This window comes from Desmodus rotundus, chromosome 1 (assembly GCF_022682495.2).
Source record: "Desmodus rotundus isolate HL8 chromosome 1, HLdesRot8A.1, whole genome shotgun sequence".
Lineage (NCBI taxonomy): Eukaryota > Metazoa > Chordata > Mammalia > Chiroptera > Phyllostomidae > Desmodus > Desmodus rotundus.
In genome coordinates, this window is record NC_071387.1 from 132,589,126 (window position 1) to 132,609,921 (window position 20,796).

A 20,796-nucleotide genomic window follows, 5' to 3' on the forward strand; every position below is an offset into this window, starting at 1 on the left:
AATCCTCCAACAGACAATAGGTAAAATGATAAAAGATGGTGAGAAGGAAGTGTGGAAAGTTGGGAATAAAGAAAAAAAATGATTAATAAACCCTTGAAATCCCTTCTCCCACCCACCAAAATACTTACTCATGGAGGAAATACAGCTAGAATACTTTTTTACAGAGTATGTTTCTCAGAGCAATTTTGAAGAATAGATGTTAGGGGTAGGTGGGAGTGGGTGCTAGAAAATAAAGCTTCTGGTTGAATACATTTGAGAAGCCTAAGCTGGTTTAAAATAAGAGCTTTTATATCTTACAGAAAGACACTCAAAACTTTCATGTGCCCCTGGCTCATCCATGGAGAAGATGAACCTTCAACTACTTTAACTGGCAACAGAATGAGTGCTTTCCTTTGAGAAGCCTCTGCAAAATGGGGTGGGCAGGAGGTGAAACAGTTATCAGAACTAAGATTACAAAAACAGTATTTTATGCTGTTTTCTTTCCTTTGTTTTTGCCTTCAGGCTAATTACTGTTTTTCAGTGATCCCTCCAATTCAATTCAGACTTAGAATTGCACGTTGTAAATGCATTTCACTGACTTCAGCTGCATCATTTGTGCTCTGGCATCTCTTTCCAGTCCTAACTTGTTTCTGTTCACAAGAATGCTTTGAAGTTAAACAATAAGATGAAGGGAGAATGTTAACATCTTTTTGCATAATATTACCATTTGCAGTTTTCTTGGCTGTGGAGTCACTAAGAAACAAATACTTGAACAGATAAGGAAAGGGTTATTCAAAATAATTAAAGATGAAATCTCTTTTTAAAAGTTACTATTCAAAAGTAGTTGCTGCATTGATAATATCATGGGACACTTCTGTAGGCCCACAAAGTGAGACTTTGAAAGAAACAATGACTAGTAGTCATACGACAGATTATTCTGAAACACACAGTACTTTGATCAAGAAACAAAAACATAACTGAATGCACTTATTACTGAGCTGGTATCTCTCTAAAAATGAGGCCTTCCCTAAGCATTTAACTCATTCATGTAACTTCCACGGCATAAAAATATGGTTAAAAGAAAACAGCTTTTACACAGTGATGTATGATCTGCAAGCCCAAACAATAACTTTTAAATATCAGGTGAAAAGGACAATTTTTTAGACTATAAATTTAGTTAAGGTAACCATTTTTAGTCAGGTCCCAAATATTTTCTGGGCCAACCTCTGAGGTACTTTATCAATCATTTCATAAATAAAATGCTTACGAGCTGAATCTGCCATTACAATTCAGGCTCCCCTAGTCTAATGTGTCACAGTGGTTTTTACTATAGGAAAACAATATAAACAAACAAAAATCTGACATCATCATATTTCAGCAACTAAAACAAAGTGGCTCCTTTCACTTTTTTAAAAAAAAAGATTTATTAATTTATTTTTAGGGAGAGGGGAAGGGAGGGAAAAAGAGAGGGAGAGAAACATCAACGTGTGGTTGCATCTCATACACTCCCAACTGGGGACCTGGCCTGCAACCCAGGCATGTGCCCTGACTGGGAACTGAACCACTGGCACTCAGTCCTCTGAGCCACACCAGCCAGGGCCCCTTTCACTTTTTTTTCACTTCTGTTTTTAGACTTCAAAATGTTTGTCTCAAATGTCTGTCATTACTTTATCTGAATGGAACAAAACTAATGGTATTCATAAACTGTTAGGTGCATGCTATTTCTAAAACTGGCATATTAACTGAACGAAACTATAAAGATATTTAAAATATTCAAACAATACTCTTTTTACTATACTGCTTTGTCAGTGTACTGGACAGTTATGCCTGTCTAGGGACTTCTTTATTCACATCTAAGGCAAGGAACAGCTGGTACCTTCACACGTCTCCGTTTCCATCCTGAACACATACCCCGGTGGGCACGTGCAGCTGTAACTCCCAGGAGTGTTTCGGCAGAGGCCATTGTCACAGAGCAGTCTGTTTACCAAGCACTCATCAATGTCTGGAAGCAACCGCCAGAAGACAGGAGACACACATATTGAAACAGCACAGTGACCAACGATTTATTTTTATTTTTTTCTCACTCCTCTTTTTGACATAGTCTCTTTGAAGCTACAACACATTCTTTGATCCCCAAACAAAATATATTGTTTTATTCAAATGGAAAATTCTTATGTTGGTGGCCACTTTTAAGATGTTTTGAAGTCCCTGGGAGGTATATTATAGTTTGGAAAAGACACATTACGGCTTTGTTCTTCATTTACTTATCCTGTAGTGGGATTATATTTGATATAGTCTAAGCACTGGTGAAATTGGTTAAATGATGAAACTCATCTACCTGTAGATGCTTGCTTATATGTAATAAAAATAACAATTAAACAAAACTTTTTGATTAAAATTATAATAAAGTATGCATTATAGTAGTTGAATAAAAGGTATTTACTAATCTTGTCCCATTATGTTTTTAACTCAGAAGCAATTAATTAGTAATGGAAATTAATGATGCATTTTATATATTCCTTAGCAATACAGAACAGCCTAGAAAATATTTAAAGCTCGAATTTAAGAAGATCACATTGAATTTTATCTTGATATCCACACTCTCATTTTTGCAAGTATAGTTAATGACAAAAATAAAAATTTCGGTTTGGGTGTGAAGATTTCCTTTGATGAAAGTTACATTTTTCGTCTTGCAAATAACAATAGTACCTGACCAAACAATATACTGACATTTTAAAAATTCAGAAAACAGAGATTGAAAAAATATTTCCCATAATTCTATCACTACTGATAATATGAAGTTTTTGTGTTTTATCTGATCTTTTTACCTTTGGATATTATGTTTTTGTTCCAATTTTGAATCTTGATTTTAAAAAATTACTGTTATATTTCAAGCATTACCATAACTTTCCCTATATTGTTTGTTTTGTCAAGTGGTTGTGTCACAATATATTTACCAATTACCCCATGCTACGGGTTGAATTGTGTCCCTCAAAAAAGGTACATTGAAGTCCTAACCTCTAATACCACAGACTGTGACCTTATTTGGAAATAGAATTGTTATATAAGTAATCTAGTTATCATAATCCAAACTGAGAGGTGTTCACAAATAGAGGGAGGAGAGAGACAGACACACATAGCAGGAAGATGATGTGAAGACACACAGGAGGAACATGATGTGAAGACACACAGGGGGAAGACGATGTGAAGACACACATAGCAGGAACATGATGTGAAGACACACAGAGGGAAGATGATGTGAAGACATACATAGCAGGAAGATGATGTGAAGACACACAGGAGGAACATGATGTGAAGACACACAGGGGGAAGATGAAATAAAGACACACAGGGGGAAGATGAAATAAAGACACACAGGGGGAAGATGATGTGAAGACATACATAGCAGGAACATGATGTGAAGACACACAGGGGGAAGACGATGTGAAGACACACATAGCAGGAACATGATGTGAAGACACACAGAGGGAAGATGATGTGAAGACATACATAGCAGGAAGATGATGTGAAGACACACAGGAGGAACATGATGTGAAGACACACAGGGGGAAGATGAAATAAAGACACACAGGGGGAAGATGAAATAAAGACACACAGGGGGAAGATGATGTGAAGACACACATAGCAGGAAGATGATGTGAAGACACACAGGGGGAAGATGAAATAAAGACACACGGGGGAAGATGAAATAAAGACACACAGGGGGAAGATGAAATAAAGACACATAGGGGGAAGATGCTGTGAAGACACACAGGGGGAAGATGAAATAAAGACACATAGGGGGAAGATGATGTGAAGACACACGGGGGAAGATGATGTGAAGACACACATAGCAGGAAGATGATGTGAAGACACACAGGAGGAACATGATGTGAAGACACACAGGGGGAAGATGAAATAAAGACACACAGGGGGAAGATGATGTGAAGACACACATAGCTGGAAGATGATGTGAAGACACACAGGGGGAAGATGAACATGTGACTAGAGTGATGCATATAGAAGCCAAGAAATGCCAAGGATTTCCGGCAAACACCAGAAACCAGAAGAGGAAAGGAATGGTGCTGAATGGAAAGGAATGGTAATAGCGCTATTCTCCCGGTGCTGTCAGAGAGAGCATGGCTCTGTTGAGACCTTGACTTTGGACTTTTGGCTTCCCAAACTGAGATAATAGATTGCTGCTGTTTTAAGCATCCCATTTGGTACTATTTGGTACCAAAGTACCACTCGGTACTTTGTTACAGCAGCCCTAATGAACAAAAGCTAGAACTTGGCTTCGATTTTATTTTTAAAACCTAGTTTTAATTTTTACCAAATTATGCTTATACCTACTTTAAAGAGTTAAGTAGTGCCAGGAATTGTGCTCAGTATGTGAATGCTCACTGAATCTGTTTTTACTAGAGTACCATGTGCTCAACTGTACTTGGAAATTTTGCTGAAAGCAACTTTGCTTTGGTGAGTAAAAGCTAGCTGGTTCGCATACTTTGTATATCTTCAATAATCTCTGGCTGGTGCCCTTTTCTGTAGGTATCAAAATCTATTGTAAGTACATGACATTTAATAAAGTTTTATGTATTCACCTGTACATATTTCTTCAACTCAAGATCATATGGGCATGTTCAAAAATAAAAGCCAGTATCATAAATGTATAAAATGTATTCCTTTCTAGTCATAATCATCAAGGCTTCAATGTAACAGTCATTAGATATAAAAATTACCATGCAGAATGATGGATTGAGTAACATTAACTTTACAAAAGTGAACTAAAGTGCTCTATGGGAAATCTAGATTCTTTACGAATTCTTGAATATATACACTTGGGTGTTTTAAAATATTCTCTTATAAATTACAAAAAGAAACACCCATCTCAGTTGTCATGTTTAGATATGTTATAGTATGTAAGTTAAAGTCATGTCAATCTGTAAGACTGTTTTATTAACTTAGTATTTATACAGCGCTGTTAATTTTTGAAGTCCATGTCTTAGTGAAAAATTATAGAACTAAGATAGATGCAGAAAAACAACAGTCCCATAATTGAGTATGTGCCCATTAATTTGACAAAAGAAAAATCTAAATACTAAGTTGTGCCACTAAGAAGTTTGTTACTGTGTAACAGAATCTGTCTGATTCTGACATTTTTATCTTTGTGTACTAAGAAAACACAAGAAACAAACTGTAAGATCTCTAATTATAGTACTCTATTTGCATTTTGACTTCCCCTACACTCTGGGATTAAACTATGTGAAAGGCACATATATAAATATGACAAATAACTTACCAATACAGTTTCTTCCAGAGGCATCTGGTTCATAGCCACTGTTGCAATTACAACGGTAACTACCACGTAAGTTTTCACAAATTCCATTGGCACATATATCAGGATCCAAAGCACATTCATTGATATCTGCAGCAAATGTCAAAAGTTTAATATTCACAGACATTTTATTTAGACATGCAGGTTTAATAAAGATCACTCAACATATAGAGAGTTTAACTTAGCAAACTCACAATTTGCCTACCTTCCAGAAAGGGAAAGGAAATGAAAATAAGGAACAAGGATAAAACTGAGAGATAAAGGACACTTCCCTGGTAAGTCATAAGAAGAATGGAGGCAACTGGCAGAAATTCAAATAATTAAACCATGGAATGTGCCTGTATTTATGACAAAATTAATTAAGAAATTTATAGGCTGTTGGCTTAAAATCCAAAGGAAAACTCATCTTGATAGGTATTATAACCATCTAATTAAAAGATGAAGATTTACTGGGGTGGTCTATGTAACTTTATGGTGCCTGAAGGCATGGAATATTTCTACTTTATTATCATATTTTTATAGTCAACAAAGTAATATGATACTTAATACATGTTCCCCTGTTGGTGAGTTGGAATTAATGGAGAGGACAGTTCAAACGTGGACACTTGAGAACAGGATGTTTCACAGTAAGCCATGCATGTCCACTCTCTGCCACCCTTGTTCAGTGGGACCTGAGGGATGATGTGCTTGTATGAGCAACCAAGCAGTTTCGACAGGGGGCTGGCTCTGCTGGGGAGGCTGTGTTGAGAGGGAATAAAGTATAGAATAGGTGTAAAATCAAATTTTGATCACTATGCTCAAATTTTGGTCATTATTTTGATGCTACTGTTTTCTAGAATTTGGAAAACCATAAATACTCTAGAAATGTCAGCCTTTTCATTTTATTTTTGGGAGAAACATGTAAAAGTTTTCTCTACTCTGGTTTCTGATATTCATTGCAAAGATGCATCATTACCCTGCCAACTAATCTATAGTTTGTCTGAAGTCTCCTCAGACATGAAAGTAGAAGAGTATATATATATATAAAATGCAGATTAACAGCACCCTACAGTTTTATTTTAAAAAGTGAAAGTATATGTTTGTTAACATAGAAAATAAATAAAATAAACACATATGTACTTCATATTTAAGTTTCCACTTTGGAATTTTGTTAATCATATTGTTAAATTTAAAATAAGAAAACAATAAATTTTACTTCTTTAGTAGGATAAAAACATTTTTAGTATTCTTAGAGATAAACAGTCCTAATAATTTATTTTTGGGGCTGTATATCCCAAACTCGATCCATATCAAATATGTCTTAAAGATTTTTTTAAGCATGTCAGTACCATTATTTAATTTTAAAAAATGATAATCTTGGTCGTTATTTATTTGACCTAAATATCAACTCCAGCTTCTTCTTAAGGAGTGGTATGCACAAAATCACTGGAAGTAGTTTGTTACTGACATTTGTAACAATGCATATTTAACACGTATTTATCCACTATGAAAAAGGTGCATCTATGTAAAACTTAATAATCACCTAGTTATAACAATTGCTCTTAGAGATAATTTATCTTACCATCTTACAGTGATATATTTTTAGAATATTAAATATGATTGTATTCATAAAGTTACAGTAGAATCATAGAGCTATGCAGTTGTACAATTATTATAAGGTGGAGAGCAGAACAGTTACCTCTTCCGTCCACGGTGATACCTACTCCACTACTGCACAGACCATGGAATTCAGCTATGTGACGAAAACAGAGAGATTAAAAACTCTACACTATATCTGCTTTATACAAGTCACATAAGTCCAAAAGTATCATTAGAAAGAATTATGTGCATTAATTTTTAAAATAAAAAATGACTTTTCTGGTGCACAATTATTATAAGAATTCTAAAAATAGTCCTTCTTCCCCTAAATGTGCCAGGTTACCCTTCCATCAGCCGTGTAAGACAGCGTCCACTTTTGCATACCCTCCCAGCACTGGGAAAAATCAATCATCTGTGCTTTACCAACCTGATAAACAAAAATGATACCTTATTTTCATTTTCTTTGAATTTTAGAACAATAGGGCATCTAATTTTATCCCATAATCTACTACTTTCATTTCTACCTTGTAAAATCTTATTTGTGCACACTGCATTTCTTCTATGGGGATTTCAACTTCCCTTATTAATATAAATCCCTCACAAATTACGAAAAAATTTTTCTAATTTATGTGTGTTTTGATCTTTACCATCTGTTTTGAAAGCCCTTTATCATTACAAAATAACCAAAGTGTTATATATTCTACAAGAAAATTATTTTTATAAAGTTTAATGTTGGGAGCTCATCATACTGTTTCTGATACTTATCAATGATATTCATTAGTTAGTTCAATTTTTCTTTACTGATGTAAACACTGTCTTTATCGCATCCTACATTCTCATTCATTTCTACAATAGATGAACTTGTATTGTTTTGCTAAGGTTTAAACAACCCATTTAGGATTTTTAATGGAATGACAAGCCATTTCCTTTGCTGGAATGCATTTCTTCCATCTTCCATGTGGGAAGTTCTCATTTTTTTTCAAGACCATTTATTTCTATTCCTATCTGTTTCTAGATTAATTTAGTTTGTTTACTGACTTTTTAAACATAGCCTTGTTATCAATTTTTGTACCTCTTTCATAATATACATAATTCAATTTAACATGTTTTAGGGCAAGATTTCCTTCATTAACTCTTCCTTTTAAAAATGTCATACTCAGTAGTTCTAGATGAACTCTCATCATTTTGCTAAGGTTTGAACAATCTATTTAGGATTTTTTACATAATGTCAAGCCATTTCCAGCCATTGCTGGAATGCTTTTATGGCAACTATTCCTTCCTTTATGCTCTCCCAGTTTGTCATATCCCTTTCAAAGGGCTAACCACACTAAATTATAATTTATATGTTCACCTACCTATATTCTCAACGATAGCCAATTTTAAAGAAAAAAAAGACTATTTTTTAATCCATATTGTACTTACATATACTCAATACAGGCTTACATATGAAATATAGATTTAGTAAAAGTATGAATAAAGAGGATCAACCTCATCAACCTAAGAGTCTGGAATCACTAATAGACTGTGCCCTAAGACCATTCTGTGTTAAGTTAAAACTAAATAAAATCAAGTTCTGCTAAAGTTATAATAATCTTGAAAGCAAAAAGTAAATTTTATGCTATTTGTCTTTGCAATTGACATCACAGATCAAGGACATGGAGACTAACATATTTATGTTAAAAATATGTTTTAACAATCATAATTGGATCAGCAAGTAAATTTTTTTATTCACCATGTGTTCTCTTTGTTGAGAGATGTTAGGTAAATATAAGCCAAATCTCATTATAAAGGGGGACCCCCAAAAACTGAAATTTATTTATAAAAATTGTGTATCTATTCTTACATGTTTAAACTTAGTCATCTTCAAAGTACTCTCCATTTGATACAATACACCTACTGAGACATTTTTTCCACTGTTCAAACCGGTTTTTGAACTCCTTAATTTTGATGCCTTTTAGTGCCTCTGCCATTTCTTGTTTCATCTCTTCCACATCAGCAAAACATTTCCCTTTGAGGACTTTTTTCATCCGGGGAAACAGAATAAAGTCTCTCAGGTGAATAGGGAGGGTGGAGCATGGGGGTCATGCCATTTTTAGTCAAAAACTGCTGAACACTCAGCTCGCTGTGGGCAGGTGTGCTCGTAAATCACCCATCGTGAAATGGGCAAAATTAAGAATTCACTGAGGCAGAATGCACCATCTCACAACGCCAGCAGATGCACTGATACAAATGGGTTCCCAGAACACTCGCTGAGTGGGGACACCTGTACTACAAGGGGCCCACCCTCCAGAAGATAATTCCATGTTTTTGGGTCCCCTCATATGTCTCACATACCAACACAGGTTTATACTTTGTTTCTTCAATTAAAAATAATGACAACACACTTCAGACTTGATGTACTCTTCGGTCAAATATCTAATGTTACATTTCTAGATTCTTTGTCAGGCATGAAACTGGCCAATGGGACTACCTGAGTTTTTGGCAGGGCACGGCTGGCAGGGCTCTCCAAAACCGTAGTCTGGATTGGCACAGCAGCATTCAGACTTGGTTACTGCACCCGGGAAAGGACGGACACACACTCCCTTCTTTATTCCACCATAGCAGGTACTGCGCATGTGAGTATCTAAAGCACACAGAAGAACAATGAGTCCAGGAAGTGATACAGACAGGTTTCAGAAGTGAAGGCTTCTTTTAGCCTAAGATTGGAAGCTTCTAGAGGGCATCTGCCGCTTTATTTCTTTTTTTTCTTTAGCACCTAATAGTGTTACAAAATCCAGAAATATTTGTTGAGTAAGGGAAAGAATGAATCTATTATCAACAACTCTTTTTTTTTTCTTCTAAGATGTTCCATGTGCTGCACAGCAGCCATTGTCCCCCTTACTCCCCCAGGCCTCTCACTGAACCAGTTAGAAACAACACTCTGAGCTCTAATCGCTGGCTACAATCGACTGAAATGACACATTATTATTTCTATTTTTGAAGTTCTTATGAACAATGAAATGCAGTGAAGTTCAACTACCTTGAGATGACACTGCTTAACCATGAAATTTATTCCTTCCTTTTCAACCCCCATTTACTCTTTTTACCTTAGACTCTCAATAAATCCAGTTTTTAAAAATAATAACTACCACTATGTGCCCTTGGTATTGTTCTAATTGCTTTATAGACATTATCTCATTGAACACCCAGGTCACCAACTCCCCAGGATAGTGATCATTATCCACATGTTACAGATGAGGAAGGTCAGGTTCACAGGGATTACGTAAGAAGCTGCAAGTCCTAGGTGATCCACTGGCTGACCTGGGATTCAGGCTCAAACTCAGGTGACCTCCAAAGCCCTTCCTCCTTCTACTGTGTCATGCTACGTCTCAAAGAATAATATCCTGCTTAGTTTTCTCACTCTAAATTCTCATAAAATATACTACAACTTTATGAGACACTAAATGATGAACTATAAAAAACTAAGATCATCATAAAGCCCAGTGAAGCAGCTCAGCTTTTAAGCAATATATACTAACGTGGTAATTCCATCAAGTTATAAATATCTATGATTATTCACAACTTGTCAGAAATAATTTTATGTGCTTGTTATGCAAAGTGAGTCACCCAATGATTCTTATGATCTGGTAGTGTTTCTCATTAGAACAATAAGATTTATTGCTGCACTAAAGCAACGAGATGTGTACATGCTCCAATGGAAGAGGGCCACGAGATTCACCACGCCGACCGTGTGCAGGGCATGTGTTGCCCTTTCTGCTTCAGCTGTGGCCAAGTTTGACAGTCTGCTCTGAGTTACACAGAAGTGTAGGACTCGATGCAAAGACAAATCTGCACAAACACAACACAGTTCATAACTCCCAATATAATTTTTTCGAGTTCTTTGGATGTCACCGATTATGTCAGAAGGCATCACAGAATAGTCAAAGTTATTTCTGTTTTCATGTTAAGAATATAAGCCATTCAAAATTTTTAGAAGCAAGTCAATTAAAAAGCCTGTGGTGCCCACTTGAAGAGGGAGATGGGTTACATATTGACTGGTCTGTTTTACAAGCTAACAACACCAGAAGGTTCATGAAAAAGAAGGTGGTGTAACTACGTGTGAGTTTTAGGAACATGAATTGTCCCAGGCTCTGATCCCTGTGGGGTAAGGGGATAAGCTTACTTAAATTACTTAACATTTTTCTCATCCATTAAATGGGGACAGAGTTTATATTGTAAATGAGGATGTGTGTGTTAAGCATTAAGCACAAAGTCTAGGACACACAGGAAATACTCAAAAATATTGGCAACCTCATTTCTCTTTTCTTTCTGTAATGAGGTCTGTAATGAGGAGAGTCAATCTTTTCCTGTTCAAAGACTGGAACCCTAACTCATATTATATTCTTCAATTGCAACTAAGACAGATAGACAGGATAAGAGATGCCAAAGCCACTCACACACTAACACGTGCCCACAGGATGCTTTGGCGGGGGCCTGGACCTAAACACTAAGCTGTATCTTTTCCATATATTATGAAATTTCTCCATGCTATTTCTTTCTTAAAAACTGGAATGTTTAAAGGATTTTCTCTGGTGATTATCAGAGTCTATACACATTGGTAAAGTACTATGTATGGACACAAAATGTTAATTGTATTTTATTCTTTCTTTAGTATCAACTCTATTGCATAAGACTATGCCTTAGATGTTATGCCACTATTCTAATTTAATAAAATAATAATAATTGTAATAGCTAACTTATTGGGCATATCCTATGTGCCTGACATTATTCAAAGCTTTACACAGATAAATCTCATAATAACTTATTTAACCCCCAAAGCAGCTAATGAGGAAGGGGCACAGAGAGGTAATGTATTTTGTCCAAGGCCATACAACTACTAAGTAGCAGAGCCATAATGAAAAAAAAAAAAAAAAAAGAAAATTAACCTTTAGCTACCAGAAATGTCAGAGTATTCATCAAGATGCTGACATATTCTTTTTTTTTAAAGATTTTATTTTATTTTATTTTATTTTATTTTTAGAGAGAGAGGGAAAAGGGAAGGAAAAGAGAGGGAGAGAAACATTGACGTGAGACGGAAACATCAATCGGCTGCCTCTTGACATGCCCTGACGGGGGACCAAACCCACAACCCAGGCATGTGTCCTGACCAGGAATTGAACCAGTGGTCCTTTGCTTTGTGGGACTAAGACCAACCAGCTCAGTCACACCAGTCAGGGAAAGATGCTGACATATTCTTAAGCTGATATAACAGAATGTAAAAAAAATAGCTAAAATCCCATGGTGCTGAACATCAAGTAAGAAGATGATTGGAAACTCTATCCTAGAGAGTAGATACAGAACATTAGTGACCGGGTCCCTCAACCCTCCCCAACATCGAGGCTATAAAGTTTAAGAGAGCAGCAATTAAGGGAGGGTTTTTTTTTGAAAAGGATCTTTTGGAGCAGGGCAGTGAGAGCTAGGTTGTAAGTTGGAGGTGTTTCCCTCCTCACCTCTGAAACCTTAGAAGGGCTTTGTAATCACCTCTGCCTCAGACACCTAACAGGGACACCTAACAGACAATGGTGAGTGGCTATTCCTTCTGTGGGAGCCCTGGGAGGGAAGATCAGCCTCTATTCACATGGTAAAGAGGGCCAAGGATGGGCATGTCCTCTGCATTAGATGCAGGCCACAGTAGGAGAGGGTCCTAACATGACCATGTGGAGGGGTGATGAGGGGTGACCATCAAGACTACCTAAAGTGGACTGCTGAAAGACCAAAGATTGGGGGTCGAGGAATGGCCACAAAGAAGAAAAATGTAGTGTCTGCAGCCTTGGAAGGGAAGTGGAATGCCTCTGAGGTACCCATCAGTCGCCCACAAGGAGGAAGCTGGCTTTAAACATGTGTGAAACCCCAAAACCTTGGAGCCATCCTAGGACAGTAATAGTGCTTCCACCCTCTCCCCTCTCCTCACGCACTCTGACCCTGGGGGAGTCAGTTACACCCTGCCTGTGAGTCAGGCTTCTTCAGTGTACTAGTTATGGCAATAGTTTGATTTTCTGAAAATAAAAACCCACATCTCATAAAAACAAACACATAAAAAAAATCTAAAATTAAAGTGCTAACCCTAATAACAATTCATCACATTGATACATTTCTAATTTTAATAACCAATGAGTCTCAAAATCATCACCGAAGACAGAAGACATGAAGAAAACACATCTAGCATCTTGTGGGAACAGTAATATATAATTTTACACACAGAACAAATGGTGTTTTACTAAAAAGTTTAAGTGACCACAATTGTGAAAAAGTAGAGAGGGCTTTTCAAGAATTTCTAATGCCTTTTCTGTATGTTAACAAGGGAATGATTTTTTGTGTGTTTGAACGCTGAATTCCTAACAACTACCTAATATGTTGGTTGCTTAAAATAAAAATTTCTCTCTCCAAAACTGGTTTTGTACTTATTGTAGATTTCAACAGAATCATGAAGGTAAAGGAAAAACAATCAACTAAATGTACCAAGGCAGGTGAAAGCATTTTAGCTCTTTAAGCAGGAAGGAGCTATATTCTTCTAGTTCTGTATTTGAAATATCCCTGAAGAAAGTGCTGACAATTTTGTAAACTGAAATAAATCCTAGATTGGATAGAGCGGATGAACTTAAATGGACAGATTATTTCCATCGGCTATTGCCTCTTCTTTCCCCTGCCACCCTTCGGGATACAATGTTTTGATCCCCACAGGTCAGAGTAAAGTGTTATCAACTATATCTAAGAAAGAATTTCATTTCCCTCGAAACTACTTTTACACCAATGTGTATCCTTGCCTTTTTCTGTCTAACCTGAAAAACACAGGTGCACAATAGCTAACACACCCTAGAGGTCTCATGAAAGCACTTCAGAAGAAAAAACAGCATTAAATGGATTTTTACAACTAACTGATTTTGCTACTTTATCATTAAAACATGTTGGTTGGTTTGAAATGCCAATGGCATTTTTGTTTTCCCTGCATCTTTAAAACTGATGACTGGTAACTCTGATTGCTTTTCATGGAATACTTTTGACAAGAGTATCCAGAAGAAATTTCAAGAGGCTTAGAATAAAATAAAATTCTTTTTCATACTCTTCCCTTGTTTCCATAGTTAGTTGCACAGTGATGAGTAATAACTATGCAAAAATATTTCTAGCTTTTGATGTAAGTCCAAGTGATAGGGTATTGATTATTTACATTTTAAATTTTGGGTGGGTAAAAAGAGTTTACTTAAGTATAACTATAATCCCCATTTCCTGCCTTCTTTGTTATTAACTACAAAAACCGTATCCACTGTATTTAGGAACCCAGTTATCTAACGTTAGCAAGGATGCTGGGTTAAGGACTTTTTTTTCTTCTCCAGCATTTTTGACAGGCCTCTCCTTAAAGCCTTCTGAAGGGAGCTAGCTGGGGGTCTCTGTCCATTTTTTTAAAACTGCTTTATTGAGATATGATTGCCATACCATGGAACTCATCTATTTAAAAGTGTACGATTCAATAGTTTTAGCACATTCGCAGACATGCACAATAATCACTACAGCTGAAACGAGAACCCATCATGACCTCAGAAATACCCTTTGGCTCTCACCCGGCGTCCTGCCACCCCACCCTCTCTGCTCTGACAGCCACTGATCTGCTCTGTCACCATAGATCTGCCTCTTATGGGCATTTCTTGTGAATGGGATCACATACTATGTGGCCTTTGTAAATGGCTTCTTTCACTTAGCATGCTTTCGAGGCTCATCCTTGCTTTCTCATGTATCAGTACCTCATTCCTTTTAACAGCTGAACATTATTCCACGGGATGGATGTACCCGTCACCTTTTCAGAGATCATTTGGACACTAAGACTGTTGCAGAATGCTCCACTTACCGACACACACACGTCCGTCCACACCCACAGCAAGGCCTGGGGGGCAGTCGCAGCGGAAGGACCCTTCGTTGTTGATGCAGTGCCCATTCATGCAGATTCCTGGGGTCTGGCACTCGTCCACATCTGCCCGGAGGGGGACACAAGTCGGGCTCAAACGGGGTACATTTAACTTTATTTTTACCTGTAGCCATTTTCAACCCTGTGTTTTAATTTTATAATTTGTGGAAGAATAGAGATGTGATAACAATTTTTTAAAAAATTAAATATATCAGGATAATATTATATCTTAATGCAACTCTGAAACATTTTCAAAAAAACTAAGTGAAAGTTTACTCATTAGGAAAAAGCCATACAAACTCATTTTTCATTATTTATTTGGCAACCCTGCTTAATATAAAGAATACTTAATCCACATTAGTTAAGTGAAACGAGTTCTTAAAAGTAAGGAAAACTTTTGTAATCACCTTTCATTGATACACACACAGTTCTAGCTACGAGGGATGTCATGGTACCAACTTTATCAGTTCAAAATAGGAACTTAATTTGGGGTACGTCTTCAAAATTTTAATTTGCTTCAATTTGTCAAAGGTAAGTCAACATTAAATGGTTTTTCCAAAGGATGAAACATGCTTCAAAGCACAGGGCTGCTAAATCATGAACGCTTCAAGACTGTAGATTACAACACTTGTAAAAAGAAAATTAATAAAAAATAATTTCAAGAAAGCAGAAACTGATGAGATCTAGGTCACCTTTCTATGTGTATTTAATTTTCTTAAGAAACTCTGGAATGAGTTTCATGCTGTGAGGCGACGCCACACACTGGGCAGAGTGTGACGCAAGGTCACGGCCAACCCTGCTAGCCCTGAGGGGACTTCCCGGTCAGGAGCTCCGTCAGCAAAGCTACCATAGTTCTGTGTATTCCTGTGCTCCTCTTTCTTGAAGAGTCAAGAGGCATTTTTTTATTCAGGAACACGAGAATCAGTCTTGATTCTCTCTCTCTAATACCCTGGAATTCCACTGCAATTATAGGGATTAGTTATGAGTCTTATTCGGTAGTCAGCTAAATTTGTGCAACTGAAGGCAGAAAGCATTCACAGAGTTAATTTTGTCTGAAAGGAGAAAACTGAAAACAAAAACTTGTTTCTAACTAGGTACTGCAAAATTTGTTTCAACTTACTAAATCCCAATTGCGAGTATACACATAAGATAGCCTTATGTATTTCCAAGAGGCATATCTTTTGCTTACTAAAGTTATCACTAGAGATGAGCCTTCAAAATGGCTTTACAAACAAAACAGTTGACAGAAATATTTAAATTACTTCTTCACTAAATCAATGTAACATTATTGGATAATGATAATCACAAGTGATGTGTAGATTAACTTTGTGGAAAAGATGTCATACAAAGCCAATAATAAATGACAGCCAAAAATCTAGTCCTGAGAACACATAAAAGTGAAAACCTTTCAAGACTTCTCTTTCCATTATTTATTCAGGCAATGAGTAGAGAGAAATTATTTCTACAGTGTCTCTTTCATACTTGCTAGAACCAATCTGTCATTCCCTTAATTCTTCTTGTATTATTACTATTTTTGTAAGGATATTACTGTTCCCTATACTCTAATGTGTGTTTTTCTAGGAAGTTTTAGACACCTGCCTTACTGAATTATCAAGAGATAGGAGGAATGTGAAGTCCACATGAAGAAACTGAAGTAATTCTTGCGTGATTCATTCAGATACAAAAGATGGTTTCAATCACAGTTACTTTCCTATCTCAAAGCCACACATACCAGTACAGTAACGCCCATTTGGAGCCAAGACAAATCCTGGTTTGCAGATGCACTTGAAGCTGCCATCTTCATTGATGCACATCCCATTCAAACACATGTTGGTGGTTGTACACTCATCATGATCTGTGGAGGAGACAGAGGAACTCACACCACTGGCCGCGAGGGGACCCTTTTCCTCTCCTTCCACAAACAATCGCCAAATTCCACTAAGTAAATGAGCCATGTGCTCACGGATTTTTTCTTCCCTAATAAGAACATCAACTGAGTGAGAGCAAATAGTGTGTAGGATGTGAAGGGCCGTTAGTTTAAGGGGTGTAAAGCAAAGAATTAAGTAAATTTTGTGCGTAGTGGCCATTAAAACCACAGGAGTAGCGTTTTATTTTGATAAAAGTTAATATGATTTCAGGGGTTCTTTCTTTTCTAAGGGGATTAAAGCAACAGCAAACCTCACTCTATGTAAAATACCTGGACTTTCATCAGTGGGTGAAATACGGGTTGCTGTGCACAGAGTATTCCTGTGGAGCACTGGTACCTGCTGTACTGCCAGATAGCACCAAGACCACAAACTTAGAGATTTAATTTTCACATGGGCCAAATACTTTTGTATTCTTCCAGGCTGAGGATGGGGGAGACCTGTCCTATCTTGTCAGTGTTGTATCCCCAACCTGTGAAATGCCATAGGCAGTCATAGTTATTATAAAGAACAACTGCTACTTACAGTTCAACATAGACCACAAAGGAAATTTCCAGAAGCAATGAAGTATTCCTTGTTACAACATTTGCAAAAACAAAACTCTGTTGTTTCAGTTAATAGCCTCGTGTTAAGTGCATTATATCTTCCCTAAGTCACCTGAAGAGCTCTCCCATGTGTTGTGTGAGCTTGCAGGGAAATAGTGTCTGTGGTTCTGAATAAAAATGCATATCCTTTAAAAATCTTTTGCAAGGGAGCAGGCGATTTCCATACCAACACAGTTTTTTCCATCTGTGGTTAATTCAAAACCGGCATTGCAAATGCACTGGAAACTTCCATCTGTGTTCACACATCGACCGTTTTTACAAAGAACCCCATTCTGGATGCACTCATCAATATCTGAGAACATTAAGAATGGCCAAACATTATTCTTTTACAATAATTGTAGATAAAAACAGTAAGGTAATACATTTAATTTCAAATATCCAGTTTATTTTTACAATAATATACAAAATCATGCTGCTTCTTTAGCAAAATTCCCATTTCTCACCAACTTTCTTTTTTCTTGGATAGGTAGGTATAAGAAATTTAAAGCCCTGATTAGCCGAAGAGAGAAAGAGAGAGGAAAATGAAATGGGGTGTGCGGTGAACCTAGTGGAGGGCAAGTAGGGAAGCTGTTTTGACACCGGTTTGCAGCCCTTAAACGTCAGAGCAAGATGTTGAGTAAGAATGAAGTAACTACAGAATATCTGAATTAAGAGCAACATGATATGAACCTCTGGAGCAAGTTTGTTTAAGCAACTACCTGTGGGTGAATAGGAAATGAAAGAGAAGACAAGCAGAGTCCTCTGCTAAAAGAATAATGAAATGAATCGGCACTGAGGCATACAGCTTGGACAATGGTGAAAACTAGGCATGATTTTGTGTTGGACCGTGTGTGGGGTTCAAAGAAAACGGCAGATGAAAATGACTATAAATATTAAGTTCCATTAATCAGACAGCAGTAATGCTACTGATGTTCCTTGGAGAAAGGAAGCTGTGATTTAGGGAAGAAAGATAAACTGAAGGTTTGTGAAGCCAAACACCACGTTGCCTGGATTATATATGCAAATAGTGTTTATGTATAAAAGAAACCTTTCTGAAGGTAGTATTAAATAAATCTGTAACAACATAACAGCACTTATATCATTCCAAGTTTTAATGAATCTACTTTTAACCTCAAGGCCTGGGTCGCTGTATTTCACGGAACATTTTCGTATGTGAAAGCAAACTGCCTTACCAATGCATGCCTGCTTGGTAGGAGTCCTCTGGAATCCAGCGTGACATTTACAATAATAGGATCCAGGTGTGTTAACACAATCTCCATTAGTGCAGGGATTTGATGTGCATTCATCAACATCTGTGAGCAGCAAAAGAAACCATTATAGACTTCACTCTATTTCTAGAAATGTTTGTTTAAAGTACATTTAGGCCCCCCAAATTTGAGAGGGTAGTCAGTGGTAATAATCTAAATAACAGAGTATTTATAAATGAATGAGCATTCCTTTCTTCAAATACTGAGGCCAGTCTGGAGATTTACAAAAATATTGCCTATTGGAGAGTGTAAGCGAAATTGCTTTAATCAAGAAATTATGATTTTTCTTTTTTTTATAAAGATTTGATTTACTCATTTAGAGAGGGGAAGGGAGGGAGAAGGAGAGGGAGAGACACATCAATATGTGGCTGCCTCCCCTGTGCCCCCCACCAGGAACCTGGTCCACAGCCCAGGCATGTGCCCTAGACCAGGAATCAAACCAGCGACCCTTTGATTTGCAGGCTAGTACTCAGTCCACTGAGCCACACCAGCCAGGGCAAGAAATTACATGATTTTTAAATGTGAGTAATGCACAATGGTTGAAAGAATGGGCTCTGTAAAGACAGAGTCACAAGTCCAATAGGCTATCGCGCTTATTATTTTTAGTAGTCTGGGCAAGTGAATAGCCTCTCTAAGGTTTAGTATAGTGTTAGAAGATCATTTGAAGATTTTTGGATATATATATGTATATTATGTACTGTCACTGCTATTAGTTTTAATGAGATAGATGGATTATGAAATTTATTTATTATTTTTGTGAACTCAACTATATATGTAACTATATATGTATTGAGGCTCGGTAATATTTTGAAGTAACAAACATAGGGTGAAGTAGAAAATGAAGATTAATTAAAACAAAGCCTATTGCCCTGACTGGGTTGGTCAGATGGTTGGAAAATCATCCAGATACGCCAGGGTTGCAGGTTCGATCTCAGGTCAGGGCATGTACAAGAATAAACCAGTGAATGCATAAATAAGTGGAACAACAAATTGATGATTCTCTCTCTTCCCCACCCTTCCTCTCTCTCTCTCTCTAAAATCAAAAATTAAAAAATAATAAAAACCCAAACAAAACAAAGCTTATTATTTTCATTAGCTTCACATTTCTCTAGGATCTTAAAATTGGCACAGGAATTTTTTTTAACATGAAATCAAGTTTTATGCAAATACTAGCTAGGTCTGATCCTAAATAAGAGAAATGTCACTGTTTGTCATTCCTCTTAAGGCTTGATTAAATGTAAACCCATCGCAGAATTCAGGAACTACACAACCAAATGGCAGCCTCAACAGTTCGGAAGTCAACTCCCAGAGAAATCACATGGACTGGTGTTAGAAAAACTTTAATTTATCTTCTCTCAGCAATACCCACTAAATAATATTTTGAATGCTGGCCAATTAAAAATCTGGCTGGCTGGTGAGGGCATAATGACTTGCCATTTCATATAAGTGTAGAAGCCATTAACATATACAATTTCAGTTAAACTGGAGAGCCCAACAATAAAATCAATTCACAGGTTTAACCTTTTAATAAACAGATTACTCTTTTCACAGATGTTCTTAAAACAGGAACTGTACTCTATCAAATTCACCAACCTCAATTATATAAACACTCAGATGGAATGCCATTAAGCTCTCTATAGTAAAGGAGGGGAAAAATCTCATAGCAAATAAAATAAAAACAACAAAAAATAACAAGATCAAATGTTTTTTCAACTCATCCAAAGGCACCTTCAGCCCATTAACACTCACTTACTTACATTTAAACTTGTGGTTGATAACATCAACCAAAATTCTACTGAGCCAAAGGAATGAGGCAAAATGAGAAAAGAGAGAGTTTAGATCATTAGCAGGTATATAAAGTATAATTAAGAAACTTTCCATTTCAGTGTCTCTGGTTGTATTTTGCTTGTTTTGTTGGTTAGGTTCCATTTATAGGTGAGAACAAGCTGACAGTAACCAGAGGAGAGATGGGAGGGGATAAAGGTTGGGGGCGGGGAGGGGGAAGGGTTGTCAGGAACACATATAAAGGACACAGCACAAAGCCAAAGGTGGGTATGATCGAGGGTGGGAGGTGGGGATGGTTGGGGTGGGAGGGAATGGTGGGGGGAAAATGGAGACAACTGTACTTGGGCAACAACAATAAATAAAAAAAATTTAAAAATTTAAAAAATAAGAAAAAAGAATCTTTCCA

At 36.8% G+C, this 20,796-nt stretch overlaps 1 protein-coding gene across 1 annotated transcript in view; it reads right to left on the minus strand.

The window, feature by feature from the left end:
* FBN2 (fibrillin 2) overlaps positions 1–20,796 on the minus strand; it is a 251,867-nt gene that overhangs the window by 88,186 nt on the left and 142,885 nt on the right. The window contains exons 12-19 of the mRNA XM_024571456.3: positions 18,531–18,650; positions 17,525–17,650; positions 16,561–16,683; positions 14,772–14,894; positions 9,363–9,515; positions 6,993–7,046; positions 5,279–5,404; positions 1,856–1,981 (exon numbers count right to left, since the gene is read on the minus strand). Coding sequence (XP_024427224.2) covers positions 1,856–1,981; positions 5,279–5,404; positions 6,993–7,046; positions 9,363–9,515; positions 14,772–14,894; positions 16,561–16,683; positions 17,525–17,650; positions 18,531–18,650 — 951 coding nt within the window. The remainder of the gene's footprint in view (positions 1–1,855; positions 1,982–5,278; positions 5,405–6,992; positions 7,047–9,362; positions 9,516–14,771; positions 14,895–16,560; positions 16,684–17,524; positions 17,651–18,530; positions 18,651–20,796) is intronic.